We start from the raw sequence: 17,692 nt of genomic DNA, 5'->3' as shown, positions 1-17,692 counted from the left end.
AACCTTGCATCCCAGGAATGAAACCTGTGGTCGTAGTAAATTAATTTTTCAATGGGATGCTGGCTTCGATTTGCTATTTTGCTGAGGATTTTGTGTCTATGTTCATCAGGGGTATTGGCCTGTAGTTTCTCTCATTATGTCTTTGTCAGGTTTTGATATCAACGTAACGCTGTATTTGCAGAATGAGTTAGGGAGGAATCTCTCTTCCTTTTTTTTTTTTTTAGAATAGTTTCAGTAGAATTGGTACCAGCTCTTCTTTGTTTACGTCTGGTATAATTCAGCTGCGAATTGGGGTTGGTTTGGGGCTTTTTAAAGATTTCCATCTGGTTTGGGGCTTTTTAAAGCTTTTTTTAAAAAAAATTACTGATTCAATTTTGGAACACAATACTGGTCTGTTCAGGGTTTCAATTTCTTCCTGATTCAATCTTAGGAAATTGTGTTTCCTGGAACTTAACCATTTCCTCTAGATTTCCTAAATTGTGTGCATACAGATTTAATAATAGTCCCCGAGGACCTTTTGTATTTCTGTGGGAATGGTTGTAACGTCATCCTTGTCATTTCTGTGTTTATTTAGATCTTCTTTTTCTTTGTTAATATAGCTAACGGTCTACCAATCTTGCTTATCCTTTCAAAAAAACAGTTTTTTTGAAAAGATAAAAAAATTGTTCTGTTTTTCACTGATCCTTTGCATGGATTTTTGGGTCTCAATTTCATTCCGTTTGGCTCTGATTTTAGTTATTTCTTCTCTTCTGCTAGCTTTGGGGTTCATTTGTTGTTTTTCTTGTTTCTCTAGGTGTAATGTTAGATGGTTAATATGAGATCTTTCTAACTTTTGGAGGTAGGTGTTTGGTGCTATAAAATTTCCTCTTAAACTGTTTTGGCTGCATCCCAGAGATTTTGGCATGTTGTGTCTTTGTTTTCATTTATTTCAAAGAATTTTAAAATTTGTTGTTTACCCAAAATCATTCAAGAGCAAGTTGTTTTATTTCCATGTTGTTATATGGTATTGAGAGATCTTCTTGGTGGTGATTTCTATTTTTATTCCCATGAGAGTATGGTTTAGTACGGTTTTGACTTTTTGAATTTATTGAGTCTTGCTTTATAGTTGAGCATGTGGTTGACCTTGGAGTATGTTCCATGTCCACATGAGAAAAATACATATTCTGTGGTTGATGGGTGAACTACTCTGTAGATATCCAGTAGGTCTAATTGGTCAAGGGTTAAATTTAAGTCCAGAATTTCTTTGTTTTCTGCCTTGATGATCTGTCCAGCACTCTCAATGGGGTGAAGTCCCCCACTATTATTGTGTGACTCACTCTTTGTAGGTCTAGAAGTACTTGTTTTATGAACCTGGGTGCTCAAATATTGGGTGTGTATATATTTACAATAGTTCAATCTTCTTGTTGAACTGAATCCTTTGCTATTATGTAGTGCCCTTCTTCATCTTTTTTTACTGTAGTTGGTTTAAAGTCTTTTATCTGATATAAAGATAGCGACCTCTGTTTTTTGTTTTCTGTTTGTGTGACAGATCTTTCTCCAACCTTTTACTTTGAGCCTATGGGTGTTGTCATGTTTGAGAAAGGTCTATTGAAGAGAGCAGATGGATGGGTCTTCTTTTTTTTAATCCAACTTGCCACTCTGTAACTTTTTTTTTTTTCTGAGATGGAGTTTTGCTCTGTTGCTCAGGCTGGAGTGCAGTAGCGCAATCTTGGCTCACCACAATCTCTGCCTCCCGGGTTCAAGAGATTCTCCTCCATCAGCTTCCCAAGTAGCTGAGATTATAGGTGCAGGCCACCACACCCAGCTAATTTTTGTATCTTTAGTAGAGACGGGGTTTCACCATATTGGCCAGGCTGGTCTCAAACTCCTGACCTCAGGTGATCTGCCCACCTCCCAAAGTGCTGGGATTACAAGGCATAAGTCACTGTGCCCGGCCTCACTCTGTGGACTTTTAAGTGGGGGTGTTTAGACCATTTACATTCCAGGTTAATATTGTTATGTGTGGTTTTGATCCTATTGCAAAGCTGTTAGCTTCTATTGAGTGGTTGCTTAATAGGTCTATGGGCTATGTACTTAAATGTGTTTTTTGGTAGCATGTATTGTTCTTTCACTTCCATGTTTAGAACTCCCCTGAGGATCTCTTGTAAGGCTGGTATAGTGGTAAAGAATTCCCTTCACGCTTGCTTATCTGGAAAAGATTTTATCTATCCTTCGCTTATGAAGCTTAGTTTGGCAGGATATATCATTACTATTATTGAGACAGAGTCTCATTCTGTCACTCAGGCTGGAGTGCAGTGGCATGATCTTGGTTCACTGCAACCTCTGCCTCCCAGGTTCACGTGATTCTCGCCTCAGCCTCATGAGTAGCTGGGATTACAGATGTGCACCACTACGCCTGGCTAATTTTTATATTTTTAATAGAAATGGGGTTTCACCATGTTAGCCAGGATGGTCTCGAACCCCTGGTCTCATGTGATGTGCCAGCATCAGCCTCCCAAAGTGCTGGTATAACGAGTATGAGCCCCTGTGTCCAGTTATATTATTTTAAACTACATAATTTTGTTCCATTTTTTAGGGTACTTTTGGAAAACTATCATTTTTTCCTTGTTGAATTGTAATGCATACAATTTACTCCCCAGGCAACTAGGGAAAAATACCAGTAAAGCACAGCAAATAAGTGGGGGCAGCAAGCTCATTCTTAGGTGGTCCTCAATGTGGGATCATCAAAAGAGTGGCAGTAAACATTTTTGAGGCTGGGCGCAGTGGTTCACGCTTGTAATCCCAGCACTTTGGGAGGCTGAGGTGGGCAGATCACTTGAGGCAAGGAGTTTGAGACCAGTCTGGCCAACATTGTGAAACCCTGCCTCTACTAAAAATACAAAAATTAGCCAGGTGTGGTGGTGCACGCTTGTAATTCCAGCTGCTAGGCAGATGGGAGAATCACTGGAATCCAGGAGGTGAAAGTTGCAGTGAGCCGAGATAGCGCCATGGCACCCCAGCCTGGGTGACGGAGCGAGACTGTCTCAAAAACAGAAACATTTTTGAGACTGCTTTTCAGGGCTGGCCAAAATATATTCCCATATGTTGTCTCAGTCTTGTGCTATCACTGAATTTTATTAACGCAATCAGTTTGTATTATTCCATATAATTTTAACTAATAAGATTCTGTTTTCCATATTTGTTAGGAAAATTTGTATTTCCCCATTTCTAAAATTCATTTGCATTTCCAAGCATACAACTTCTCTGTTAATCTTCTTTGACCACTCACTAAATGGATTTTGGGTACAGACATATTTCCAGTTAAATCTTTATAGAGTTTTGGCTGGGCACGGTAGCTCATGCCTGTAATTCCAGCACTTTGGGAGGCTGAGGTGGGTGGATCACCTGAAGTCAGCAGTTCAAGACCAGGCTGACCAATGTGGTGAAACCGTCTCTACTAAAAATACAACAATTAGCTGGGCATGGTGGCCCATACCTGTAATCCCAGCTACTCTGGAGGCTGAGGCAGGCAAATCGCTTAAACCCGGGAGGCAGAGGTTGCAGTGAGCTGAGATTGTGCCATTGCACTCTAGCCTGGGCAACAAGAGTGAAACTGTCTCAAAAAAAAAAAAAAAAAAGAACAAAAAAAACAAAAAAAAACAAAAAAAACCCAACTTTATATTTTTGAATTTTCAGAACTTGGTTAGCAAGTGCTGATTCTTTAAGTGTATTTTGAAATTTGTCCAGTAAAATTTCCTTTGATAATCAGTTCTGTGAATTTTGACAAATATACTGAGTATGTCAATCACAATCAGAACATCCTCTCCCCTACCACCAAATTTCTCCATGCTGCCCCTTTATATTTCCACATTCCCCCCACACCTATCCTTAACCTTTGGTAACCACTATCTGCTTTCTGATCCTATAGTTTTGCCTTTTCCAGAATGTCATCCAAATGGAATGTTACGGTATACAGTATCATCTTTTGAGTCTGGCTTCTTTCAGTTAGCATAATGCATTTGAGCTTTATCCATGTTGTTCATCAATAGTTTCTTTTCATTGTTGAGTATGGTATGCCATTATATGGATGTACCTGAGTTTATTCATTCACTCAGTGAAGGACATTTGGGTTGTTTCCAGTTTAATTATGAAAAAATTAATGTATTCTACAAACATTTGCATATGAATTGTGTGAATATAAGTTTTAGCTGCTTGGATAAATAATTGGCAGCAGAATGCTGGGTCCTATAGTATATTTAACTTACAAGAAACTAAACTGTTTTCCAAAATGTTTGTTCCATTTTGCATTCCTACTAGCCATGTATGAGTTCCAGTTGCTCCAGATCCTCATTCTTTTGTTTTGCTTTTGATATTTGTTCATGTACATTTAAAAAGCATTTTATTCACCTATCCCTCATACTCATTTAAGAAATATACATAAGCGAATGTGCTCTCACACTAAAATATGCTGGTCTGCTTTTCCCTAGCAATATTAAATGTTCTTTTAATATTTAATTTTTGCCCATATAAGATTTATTGGATACACAGTATAGAGAATAGTGCCAAGCTATTTCTTTTCTGTACTGATATTCACTTAACAGGATGCTTTGTAGATTGTCCTAAGTTTGCCCATTTCTCAAGTGTTGTCATTCTTTTGCTTGCTTCTCACTGTGCTCTCTTCCTGGGTGGCTTCAAATCTATTCGTGGAGTTTCAATTGTCATCTCCTGAGAGCCTTTTGAACCTGGGAACCCTATTGTCTATTGACCATCTCCATCTATGTGTCCCTTGGGAGTCAGGAACTCAACACAGTTCTTCAAAACTTCCTCCTCTATTCCCTATTTTAGGCAGTATATGGTACCATTTTCCCAGATGTCCAGGACAGAAAGAGGATAATTACTCATTACTCCTACCTCTTCCTTATTTCCCATATCTAAAAGGTCACTGGGCTTTATCAAAATATTCTTTTCTCCCATTGCCATTATCTCAGCTTAAGTCCAGATTGCTTTATACCTTCTTGCTCAGAACTACCTCTTTGAGCCCTTCTGTACATTGACCCAGGGTGATCTTTCGACACACACATCTGAGCTAATCAAGTCTTACGGGCTCCAATGGCTCCTTATTAACAGGAAACACAACACCCTTCAAAACTTGATGGTTTTTTTTTTTTTTTTTTTAACCACTCCACCTATCTCTCTTTTATCTGACGAATGTCTGAATTCAGAAGCCAGACTGCCAGATGTTGAATTCTGACACTCCAACTTACTAGTTTTTGACCTTACACAAATAACACAGCCTCTCTGTATACAGCTGTGTTCAAAGTTATACAATATACAAAAATGAAAACATTTACATCACTTTGTTAGAAACTACGGCTCCTAAGATTTTAAAGATAGAAAACAAGTATTATTTTATGTTTTTATTATAACCATACATCATGTATCTAATTGACTTATGCTCTGGAGTTTGGCTACCTAGGTATGAATCTGAGCTCCACCACTCATTAGCTTTGGAAAGTAATTTAACCCAACTTCAATTTTCTTATCTGTAAAATGGGAATAATAGTATCTGCCTCATAGTGATTGTTGTCAGGAATAAATGAATTAGTATCCCAAAAGTGCTTCAAATAATGCCAATAGTGTAGTAAGCATCATTTAAAGTAGTAGCTATTATTATAATTTAAATAACTGGGACATAAGTTCCTAATTTCCCACCCATGTGGGTGCGCCCTTCCAATGAATCCTGAATAACCTGGTGCTTCCTTTTATCACAGAAATTAGCACAATGTATTGAAACTGTTTTTCTCATCTACACCCTAAGATGTCTAAAAGATATTTCTTTGTCTTAAATACTCTGGCCTCTAAGATCCCCAAGAGCTTGATGCCTCTGCTTTAGGGATTTTACAGTCTGCCTATGCCTCCTTCTCCAAATACCATAAATAACACTACAGGCTTTCTGACATGCTTATGAATACAAACATTAAATGAGAATTATACCATCATAGATGGATTTTTGGTGAGAAAATATTTTCTTGCATGCACTCAAGCCTATCTCTCTCTGTCTCTATCCATCTATCCTCACACACACTCAAGCCTATCTTGTCTATCATCTAATCCTTGCATGCACGCAAGTCTATCTAATCTATTACCTACCTACCTACCTACCTACCTACCTACCTAGCTAGCTAGCTAGAGTCGGGGGGCTTGCTCAGTCACGCAGCCTGGAGTACAATGGTGAAATTATAGCTCACTGCAACCACAAACCCCTGTGCCCAAGAAATCCTCCCACCTCAGCCTCCTGAGTAGCTGGGACTACAGGTGTACACCACGACTCCTGGCTATTTTTTATTTTTGTAGAGATGGAGATCTTGCTATGTTGCCCAGGCTGGCGTGGCCTTGAACTCTTGGCCTCGAACTCTTGGCCTCAAGTGATTCTACCACTTTGGCCTTCCAAACCGCCGGGATTATAGTGTGAGTAACCATGCCCAGCCTCAAGCCAATTAAGTGACTTACCAGTTTTCTATACATTGCAGCAAAAATAAATTATGCTTTGACAGAAATTATTTTCACTGATAACATCGTTTTCTATGTTAATGATAAGGCAACATATTGAGTCCCCAATCCATTTTTTGCATATATAAATTATTTTGGAGGGCCAGACACAGTGGCTCATGCCTGTATCCTAGCACTCTGGGAGGCCGAGGAGGGTGGATCACCTGAGGTTAGGAGTTTGAGGCCAGTCTGGCCAACACGGTGAAACCCTGTCTCTACTAAAAATACAAAAATTAGCTGGGCATGGTGGTGTACGTCTGTAATCCCAGCTACTCAGGAGGCTGATGAGGCAGGAGAATTGGTTGAACCTGGTGGGTTGGAGGTTGCAGTGAGCTGATATCATGCCACTGCACTCCAGTCTGGGCAACAGAATGAGACTCCGTCTCAATCAATTAATCAATCTTCTTTTAGAGTTTTTGCCATTGATTTCTCAGGATCAAATAAAAAATCTAAATTTTATTAATGCAATTCTTCTATTAAATTTGGTCAATAACTGGGATGTTTTACTTTGTTGAACATTTCCATCAAGTCTAATTTTTCTAGGGTCAATTTTGGCAACTTTTTTCTTATTTTGTTTTCTTTTTTTGCCCATCATTGGCTAAATTTTGGCAATTTTTAATCTTGTGGTTCTTCAGTAAGTTTTCTCTAATACATTTATCATGTGCAGTATTAACTATTCTGGTTTTATTTGTATAATAAAAATTAATTTGTTGTGATTTGGATAAACAATTACTTGAATTTGGATCACAACTGAAAATGAGTAATTGTAAACCCCCTTATCAGTTCTCCAGGTCTGTCTTTTGGGGTCAAAACGTCTCACCTCATTTCCCTTCCAGCTGTACTGTCTTCACATAACTAATTCCAGCTCACATGTCAGATGCCAACTCAAGCATGTCCTGCTCAGGAAAGCCTCTCCTGATCCCTACTAGATCAAGGGTTCCTGTTACGCTGAGATTTTTTTCTTTCATCACAGTAATTACAGTTACAATTATATATTTCCATGATAATTTACTGTCTCCCTCAGACTTTGTTCTCTGAAAGCAGGGATTTTGTTTTCCTTACCACTGGGTCCCTGGCACATAAAAGGCACTCAAATTTACTGAAAGAATGATGAAAAGAAAATGGTATCTTATCTTGATCCCTAGAGCACATATAATGCCTGATCAATACTAGGCATTCATTAAAAGCTGTTTAGATTTCCCTATTTTATTTCTGGATTGTTATGGTCTGAAAGATAATGATCAATTTTTTTTTTCTCAATACTAATTTTAAAATTGAATTTTAACGCTATATATTTTTAAGCCTTTAATAGCTATGCTACTCTAATAGTCTCCTATTCCTTTCTTATTAGGGCTGTTATACTGTACATCCCCAGGAGGGTAAACTGTATTCCACAGAGCAGGAGGTTGTTTGATGTGGTATCATTGCATCCTCACCTCTCTCTGTGAAAGGAAACTCATTAGGCTATCTCCTAAAGTTGCTTATAATTACAGTTCTAATCCCTAGCTGTATATCATAAGTATATAGAATACTTTAAGAACAGAAATGCTTGGGCCTCACCCTAAAATTATTGAATCAGAAAGTACTGAATTCCCCCACACGACTGAGGAGTTAGGAAACAATGGGAGCGTACGATGAGTATAGGAGAAGTGGTCAGACAATAATCTTGATAGGCAGCTTAGCAACAGTGTACTAAGGGCCTTGGTTTCAATACTAAATAATTTGGAATTTAATTCTACATATAGTGGTAACCACTAATGATTTTCACAGTGTAATGAAATAATCAGACTGACGAGAAAGCTTAACTTGGCATCAGTGTGGCAGAAAGGCAGGAAGGGTATAGAGCCTGAGTCAGGGGTAGGAAGCTACTACAAGCTAAGGAATGGATGGTGAGGACTTGAACTAGACTGGCTGCAGTGCAAGCAAGGAGGAAGGAAATGAGAAAGGACTCCCAAAACATCAGAGAGGACTTTGATCCACAAAATATATAAGTTTGGGAAAGGCTGAACACCATAATAGTATTTCCAGGCTAAGCAACTGAATGTAGTTTGATGATGTCATTAACCAAATTGGGAATACAGTGGAAGGATAGAATGGAGCAAATAGAGGAAATAAATTCTATTTCCAGTTATGATTCAACTGAAGTTCTTTGTAGACCATTTAGATGGACCTAGAACAAGAATAACTTGGAAATTAAGATTTGGAGTTCAGAAATGAAGTTGAAGCTAAAATCTTAGGTTTGGGAGTCAACAGGGTATTTGGTAACAGTCAAGGACATTAGAATGAAGGGAACCGAACAGGGTATTGTTCATGTAGAATCAAAAGTACCTAGCACAGAATTAAAGATAAATCAGGTTTTCCTGTTAACTTTACTTAACCATATAATCTTAATTTTAATAAGGCCTATACATAGTACCATTAAAAATAAGCAGAAGTTAATGTGAAGAGTAGTAATATAAAGATTATCTGCAAACTGTAGGACAACTTTAAATATAACTGTATCTCTGAACTTATTTAGAATTCTTCAGCCTATTAGTTTGGAAATACTGTAGTTTCTAGCTTATGAATAGCACATTTATCAAGTTGCCTCCTCATCTATATCACTACTTCCCTAAATGAAACAATCAGATACTTGGTGATTTACTTCCTACAAAGTAAAGTCAATATACATAAACTATTAAGTCAACTCACAAAAAATACAGCATGTATTTAACAAATGCAACTTCTGATATCAAGAGATGATCACTTAAAATATGTCTATGTATGTGTGTGTGTGCTTGTGTGCTAGGCAGTTTTGTGAAATTTCTCAACTTTAATAATCGAAATTCCTTATTGGGTCTGGAATTATTTTAACAGCAAAAAAGCAAAAAACAAAACCAAAGTTAAGTTCACAAGGCCATGCTACTTTCAGAGTGAATGCCCTTGTTTGGAGTGGGTCTCTGAAATCTTCACTTTTAAAAGGCACATAGGTAATTATGATGCAAGGAGTTCATGTACTATACTTTGAGAAACATTACCATATATCAGATTTACATTTTAACTAAGACTTTTAAAAAAATGTTGAGAAATGTTTATAGACTGCAGAAAACTGTTTTAAATAAGTGTCATATGGTTCAAGTAGAAAATACATTTTCTTTATTCAAATCATGTTGACGTTCAGTATATTTTGAAATACACATGAAGTTATACCAAAGCTACATTTTAATCTCATCACATTCCACTCCAAATTCTTTACCATTTACCAAAATAACTTTTATAAAGCTTACTATTTTGTCTATTATACAGACTATCAATCTATAACTTTTGTGTTTCTCTCAAAATTAGAATAGCTTATGAGGATATTATATAAAACTAATTGGTATATTACACACCAAACGTAAGTACAGATTCTGTACAATGTAATAGTGTACATATATATTACAAGAAACTAAATGCCTTGTTGAAAGTAATTTTTTTTTTTTTTTTTTGAGATGGAGTCTTGCTCTGTCACCCAGGCTGGAGTGCAGCGGCGCAATTTTGGCTCACTACAACCTCCGCCTCCTGGGTTTAAGCGATTCTCCCACCTCAGCCTCCCTAGTAGCTAGGATTATAGGCGCCCGCCACCACGCCCAGCTAATTTTTGTATTTTTGTAGAGACAGGGTTTCACCGTGTTTGCCAGGCTGGTCTTGAATTTCTGACTTCAGGTGATCTGCCTGCCCCAGCCTCCCGAAGTGCTGGGATTACAGGGGCGAGCCACCATGCTTGGCCAAAGTAATCTTTTAAGAAATCTTTCACGGAAAAAAATTCTGCATTACAAAATGTGGTGGCTTGAGTAACAGTTACTTCTCTTTTATGAATTTCTTTCAGTGGGCATTAACTGTCCATTTAGCTTCATTAACAGTTTTACCACGAGACCAGCCTACAAAGTAAAACATGTCAATAATAAATATAAAACATGTAAGAATGTTTAAAGGACATTCATGACACTGGGCAGTTCCCTATCTATTTGAAAGGGAACTTTCTTATCATGAGACAGCTTGTTAAGAAAGAGTATAAAGGGGATATTTACTCAGGCTTTTGAAGGGACTTAAGACGCAATTTGCTGGATACAGCTAGGCGGCACAGGTAGGTCAAGGAGATGGAAGGACTACCTAATAACTTGATAAAAGAGACAGGTAATACTGACCAGAATGAAAAGACATGGCAAAAGAGTTTGTTACAAAACTGAAACAAACTATTCAGATAAGTTTCTGATTCTTCCTTGCTCAGAAGGCCTGGCTTTTTTCCTTGGTCTTAAATATTTTAATTTCATGGAATATTACAAGTTTTCTTTGAAGTTAAATGGATGCCACTTTAAAAAAAAGAAGTAACTTTACTGACACAATAGTTCATTATTAGAAGTCCAAAATAAATGATACTTACCTGTTTCGTATGTACTATAAAGCTCATTTTATTTTCCATGCTATGGATCTGAAAACAAGTATCAGTATCTCCCAATTGCCACATAAAACAACCATAGTTAAGACTGATGAGTAAAGCCTGCAACATAATTGGAAATAATTATATTGAAATATATATTAAAACATCACCTATTTTTTCTCACTATCTACACTGATGTAGTCTGGTCTAAATATAACGGTTCAGAATGCTTTTTTTTAAAATTATACTTTTAAGTTCTGGGGTACATGTGCAGAATGTGCAGTTTTGTTACATAGGTATACACGTGCCACGGTGGTTTGCTGCACCCATCAACCCGTTACCTACATTAGGTATTTCTCCTAATGTTATCCCTCCCCTAGCCCCAACCCCTGACAGACCCCGGAATGTGACGTTCTCCTCCCTGTGTCCACATATTCCTTATTGTTCAACTCCCACCTATGAGTGAGAACATGCGGTGTTTGATTTTCTGTTCTTGTGATAGTTTGCGGAGAACGATGGTTTCCCAGAATGTTTTAATGAAGCCTTTTCAAAGCACCCTGCACTAACACTCACACAGCCTGCAGCACAGAATCATATAGATTGGTAGACTCTCAGGAGACTGCCATAAGCAATATTTGTTGTATAAGATTGACAAAATTTTAAAGATGTCAATTCTATCCATGGCTTTCAGGATAATGAAAGGTACTACCTTTATTTTCTTTCTGCAGGTTAAAACTATCTCTTTATTCAGTATCTTTCTTTTGAATATTTACATAGTACTTTCAGATCTGTAGTTTATGCAACTGGGTTAACATGTTGACTTAGACAATCTCCTCCCACTGAAAATAAGTACACTGATATATTTATTGTAAAAGTAAGCATAATTAAAAAAATTACTAACATACCTTTCATAAATTCAACAGAGCTTTTCTTTTTTAAGGACAGTCAAGTGAAGCAATGGGAGTGGAGAAGAACTGTAATTGGTTGTGATCAAATAGTTGTAAACACTACCGCACATGGACCAGCCAACAACAGAACTATTTATAAAGCAATATTAATGATTCCTATACTTTCCTATTATAATATTGTATATAAGCATTCAATATATCCTTGTTAATAACAATTCTCTCCTAGCAGTAACTTCCATTTTCTTGCCCTAAACGTATATTCTTTGTGTACATATAAACAAAGAAGTGGTCCATGGCATTTTAAGATACCTATGTTTAGAAACATTTTCTATAAATAGCAATTCTTATAATATTGACCACAACTACTAAACTAAGAATATGCCAGAAAGATAATGGGTTAGGGGATTTTAAAGTAAGGTTCTGTCTGGGAGGTGGAAGTTGCAGTGAGCCGAGATCGCCCTACTGCACTCCTGCCTGGGCAGCAGTGAGACTCCGTCTAAATAAATAAAATAAATAAAACAAAGAGAGGTTCTGTGAATGAAACACAGATAATTTACGCGAGTATACATTAAGTATAAGGAAAAACTAATAGTATCTTTTAAAAATGGCTATCTACATTTATATTGTAAAATATAACCTTATACATAGGATACACTAAAATAGTTACTTATCAAGGTACAGACTGAAACAGAGTCAAGATATCATACTACCTTAAACTGCCTTTTCTTTTAAATCAATCAACTGAAATTTCTTTATTCAAAAGCCACAAAACAGTCCATTAATATGGCTTCAAAACAGTTCAACATACAGAAAAAAATATAACTGTATTATAGTTACTTCTCAATTATGGAAGTCAAATTTCCAACAAAAGTACTGAGCCTGTAGTTATAGAAGGTAGAAATAATTGATATAAAAAACACAACTGTGTCCCATGGCTTTTTCCTGAGAATCTCCGATGCTAATGTATCCCATGTAGTGTTGTAAATGCAAATGAAGGTATTTTTGCAGATGAAGCTGTTTGCTGTATATTTGCAAAGCTTGTTGAATGCAATCCTAATAGATCTTGGTGAATCTAAGACAACTGAGGACAAGCTGGTTGTTCCCACATTTGATGGCTGAAATATGTAATTATCTTAAACCTTTCAAAGGTGCCATAAATTTATCAGTGGTTTACAAAGAACAAGGTAATGACTAGATGGATAGAAAATATCTTTACTCCTTGATTCAATCACCTTTTTAGATACCCAAGAATAGCATTCCTATTTATAGTTCAAGAAACTGAATCTCTTATCTAAGGAAAAAGCAGACTGTTAATTAAGAATATTGTCATCCTTCTGTCTGTTACTGCTATCTCATTTATTTGAATCCTGGCTCAGAGTATTATATATAATATGAAATGTTATATTTAAGTGTTAAAATAATATTGCTAAACCTTCATTTGAATACTATATAAAACTTTGTATTACTGCCAAAAATTGGAAAGCTAACAAACATAAAATATAGTTTAGAGAAATGGCACAGCATCACCATCCAGTTCTACGAAGAATGATTTGCAGATGTTGGTACAAAATGCTCTGAAACAGCAGAGGAAAAATTTCTTGAAATGGTGGGGGGTTGGCCGGGCGCGGTGGCTCAAGCCTGTAATCCCAGCACTGTGGGAGGCCGAGACGGGAGGATCACGAGGTCAGGAGATCGAGACCATCCTGGCTAACACTGTGAAACCCCGTCTCTACTAAAAAAATACAAAAAACTAGCCGGGCGAGGTGGTGGGCACCTGTAGTCCCCAGCTACTCCGGAGCTGAGGCCAGGAGAATGCATAACCCGGGGGCGGAGCCTTGCCAGTGAGCTGAGATCCCGCCACTGCCACTCCAGCCTGGGTGGGGACAGAGCCGAGACCTCCGTCTCAAAAAAAAAAAAAAAAAAAAAAAAAAGAAAATGGTGGGGGGCATTTCTCCTTCATTTCCTTTAATGAACTTAGTACAAGAGATATAGAAAAGTGGTTACAAGCTAATAAACAGTGGCCTATTTTCTGTGGGCAAAATAGTTTTAACAGAAAATGAGGATGGTATGGTGGCTCACACCTGCAATCCCAGCACTTTGTGAGGCCAAGGTGGGAGAATCACCCTGTAGGGATAGGGTCTCAATTTGTTGCCCAGACCAGGAGTTTGAGACCAGCCTGGGCAACAAAGTGAGACCCTATCTCTACAAATAATAAATTAGTAGGGTGTGGTGGCATATGCCTGTAGTCCCAACTACTTGGGAGGCTGAGGCAGGAGGATTGCCTAAGCCTAGAAGTTTGCAGCTGCAGTGAGCTATGACGGTGCCACTGCACTCCAGCCTGGGCAACAGAGTGAGACTGTGTCCTAAGGAAAAAAAAAAAGGAAAGAAAAAGAAAATGGTAAGCAAATGACCTAAAAGCAAGGTGACTGTAAGAGAGCAGTCCCCAACCTTTTTGGCGCCAGGGATTGGTTTCGTGGAAGACAATTTTTCCACAGACAGGGGTGTGGGGGATGGTTTTGGGATGATTCAAGGGCATTTCATTTATAGTGCGCTTTATTTCTATTACTATTATACTGTAATATGTAATGAAATATACAACTCACCATAACGTAACATCACTGGGAGCCCTGAGCTTGTTTTCCTGCAACTAGATGGTCCCATCTGGGAGTGATGGAAGATAGTGACAGATCATCAGGCATTACATTCTCCTAAGGGGCATGCAACCTAGATCCCTTGCATGCACAATTCACAAGAGGGTTCATGTTCCTATGAGAATGTAATGCCACCATTGATCTGACAAGAGGCAAAGCTCAGATGGTAATGCAAGTGATAGGGAGTGGCTGTAAATATAGATGAAGCCTCGCTTGCTGCTCATCTCCTGCTGTGTGGCACGGTTCCTTACAGGCCATGGACCAGTACCAGTCCATGGTCTGGGGGTTGGGGACCCCTGCTAGAAGAGACTTCAAGAAATTAGGCTCCAGGTCAATTACTAAACTCAGACCCTATTCCACCCTATGTTCCTAGATAGTTTATCTCCATTCATATGTATATCTATCAAAGTAACTGTTGCCCTTAAAGATGACCCTGAAAATTAATATAAAATGACTAAACTATGACTGGGATATTTCAGGAAGTTATGTGATTATAAAGACCTATTAAGACACATAAAAGGGCGAGCACGGTGGCTCATGCCTGTAATCCCAGCACTTCGGTAGGCCAAGACGGTTGGATACCCTGAGGTCAGGAGTTCAAAACCAGCCTGACCAACATGGAGAAACCCCCTCTCTACTAAAAATACAAAATCAGCGGGGCGTGGTGGCACATGCCTGTAATCCCATCTAGTTGGGAGGCTGAGGCAGGAGAATCGCTTGAACCCCATAGGCAGAGGTTGCAGTGAGCCGAGGTCGCGCCATTGCACTCCAGCCTGAGCAACAAGAGTGAAACTCATCTCAAAAAAAAAAAAAAAAAAAAAAAAAGACACATAAAATGAGGAAAATAAAAACTGGGTTTACGATGAAATTTCCTAATCTAAATGCCTTTTAAAAATGCATAAGCCTATTACTTTAACCGATTTGGTCTATTCTTAACAAATCTTAATTAACAAATTACGAGGAAGGTGGATCACTTGAGGTCAGAAGTTTGAGATCAGCCTGGTAAACATGGTGAAACCCTGTCTCTACTAAAAACACAAAAATTAGGTGGGCATGGTAGTTCATGCTTGTAAGCCCAGCTACTTGAGAGGCTAAGGTGGGAGGACTGCTTGAACCCAGGAGGCAGAGGTTGTAGTGAGCCAAGATCACACCACTGCAGTCCAGCCTGGGTGACAGAGCAAGACTCTGTCTCAGAAAAACAAAACAAATTTGATTTGATTTTTATTAGCTTCCTATTATAAACTAAAAAGCTGTTCATCCCATTTAAATGTGTTAAATATGCTAAAAAATAATTGATAAACCTGTATTTTATAATGACTTATGGTTAGAAAAAGGAGCACCATACACTAACTTCTAACTGAAGAGCTCTAAAGTGGGATTGAAAAGGGTCTGACCCACCTACTGCTGCTGTCACCTGTGCACATAGTGCCAGGAGGTCAACCCACCTGCCTGCCACCAGCACCTGCAAACAGCAGAGGTGGGCTTGGAGAGAAGCCTGCCATGCCCACCACTGCCACCGGCACACATTGTCTAGGGTCCTGAGGACAAGCCCTGCCCACTGCCACTGTCAACTGTTCCTAAGCATCTAAAGGCCTGAGGACTGACTCAACTAGTATGCTGCTGCCATTGTCTGCACACACCATCAGAGGCCTGATGACAGGCCTGTTCCGCCTGCTGTTGGTGTCTGTACATGTCATCTGGGGGCTTAAGGATTGTTATGCTCTGCCTATGCCTGCTGGTGCCCACATGCACTATCTAGGGGCCTGAGGAAAGGCATGCCCTGCCGAATGGCACAACTACTGGTGCCTGAGCACTAGCCTGCCTGGAGTCCCCAGAAAAGCCTACTACAGCCTTCATTAACAAGCACAGTCTAAGCCACTGAGGGACTCATAGACACAACTAATGCTCATTAAAGCTGAAGAAATCATACGGAGACTATACTACTGCACTTACCCAGAATCAAAGCCAAAGCACCGTATCCAACCAACACTATAGCTACACCTATAGGAAAAAGTCTTTCCTTACAAAAGCCAAGGCATAAAATAGGAAGAAGTGACATCAGATGTACAGATATAAACATAAAGATACAAAAAACATTGAAAAGCAAGAAAACATGACCCCTTCAAAGGAAGACAAAAATTCTTCAGTAACAGATCCTCCCCAAAATTTTGAAAAGCCTAATAAAAAAATCAAAATAATGATATTAAAGAAACTCAGTGTGATCTAAGATATATAAGATAACAAAAGTATATAATCCTAGAATGGAAGAATTCAATAAATGAAATAGAAAGCACAACTGAGAGCTTCAACAATACACTAGATCAAGCAGAATAAAGAATTTGTAAACCTGAAGGTATCTTAACCCAGGCAGACAAGAAAGAAAAGAAAGAAAAGAAAAGAAAAGAAAGGAAAAGAAATAAAAAAAATGAAGAAAGCCAATGTGACATGTGAGGGCACCATAAAGTGACCAAACATTTGAATTCTGAGATTTTAGAAGGAGAAGAAATGGAGAAAGACAAAGAAAACCTACTCAAAGAAATAATAGCTGAAAACCCCCTAAGTCTTGTAAGAGATGTAGGCATCAAGATGCAGAAAGCTCAAAGATACCCAAGCAGATCTGACCTAAAAAGGTCTTTCCCAAGGCATGTTATAGTCAAACTGTCAAAACTCAAAGACAACAAGAGAATTCTAAAAACCGTAAGAGAAATACATCAGGTCACATATAAGGACACTGCCATCAAACAAACAACAGATTTCTCAGAAGAGACTACAAGCCAGAAGAGCCTAAGATGATGTATTTAAAACGCTAAAAGTAAAAAAAAAAAAAGGCTTTATATTAGATTGGTGCAAAAGTAACTGCGATTTTTGCCATTGTTATTAGATCTAAAGGGAAAGACAGACTCCAAAACAATAATAGTTGGGGAATTCAACACCCCACTCTCAACACTGAATGGATCAAAAGAAATTAACAAAGAAACACTGGATTTAAACTGCACTTTAGACTAAATGGATCTAACAGCCAGGTGCAGTGACTCACGCCTGTAATCCCAGCACTTTGGGAGGCCAAAGTGGGTGGATCACCTGAGGCCAGGAGTTTGAGACCAGCCTGGGCAACAACCCCATCTCTACTAAAAATACAAAAATTATCCAGGTGTGGTGGCACACGCCTGTAATCCCAGCTACTCAAGAGGCTAAGGCAGGGGAAT

At 38.4% G+C, this 17,692-nt stretch overlaps 1 protein-coding gene across 14 annotated transcripts in view; it reads right to left on the bottom strand.

Annotated features, from left to right (window-relative positions):
• Positions 1-9,634: 9,634 nt before the first annotated feature.
• The window catches only part of KRIT1 (KRIT1 ankyrin repeat containing), a 46,518-nt gene continuing 38,460 nt past the window's right edge, over positions 9,635-17,692 (bottom strand). For 10 of the 14 annotated variants that reach the window (XM_017870329.1, XM_017870318.1, XM_017870317.1 and 7 more), the window contains 2 exons: positions 10,931-11,047; positions 9,635-10,427 (listed from right to left, as the gene is read on the bottom strand). In XM_017870329.1, the coding sequence (XP_017725818.1) occupies positions 10,359-10,427; positions 10,931-11,047 (186 nt within the window). In that variant the 3' untranslated portion in view covers positions 9,635-10,358. The remainder of the gene's footprint in view (positions 10,428-10,930; positions 11,048-17,692) is intronic. The other 4 variants (XM_017870327.1, XM_017870324.1, XM_017870323.1 and 1 more) reach the window with 1 other exon arrangement.

The sequence above is a fragment of the Rhinopithecus bieti genome, unplaced genomic scaffold, assembly GCF_001698545.2.
Source record: "Rhinopithecus bieti isolate Rb0 unplaced genomic scaffold, ASM169854v2 scaffold_5191, whole genome shotgun sequence".
NCBI classification, from domain to species: domain Eukaryota; kingdom Metazoa; phylum Chordata; class Mammalia; order Primates; family Cercopithecidae; genus Rhinopithecus; species Rhinopithecus bieti.
The sequence above is the reverse complement of the archived record's forward strand: the minus strand, read 5'-3'. Positions and strand labels throughout refer to the sequence as shown.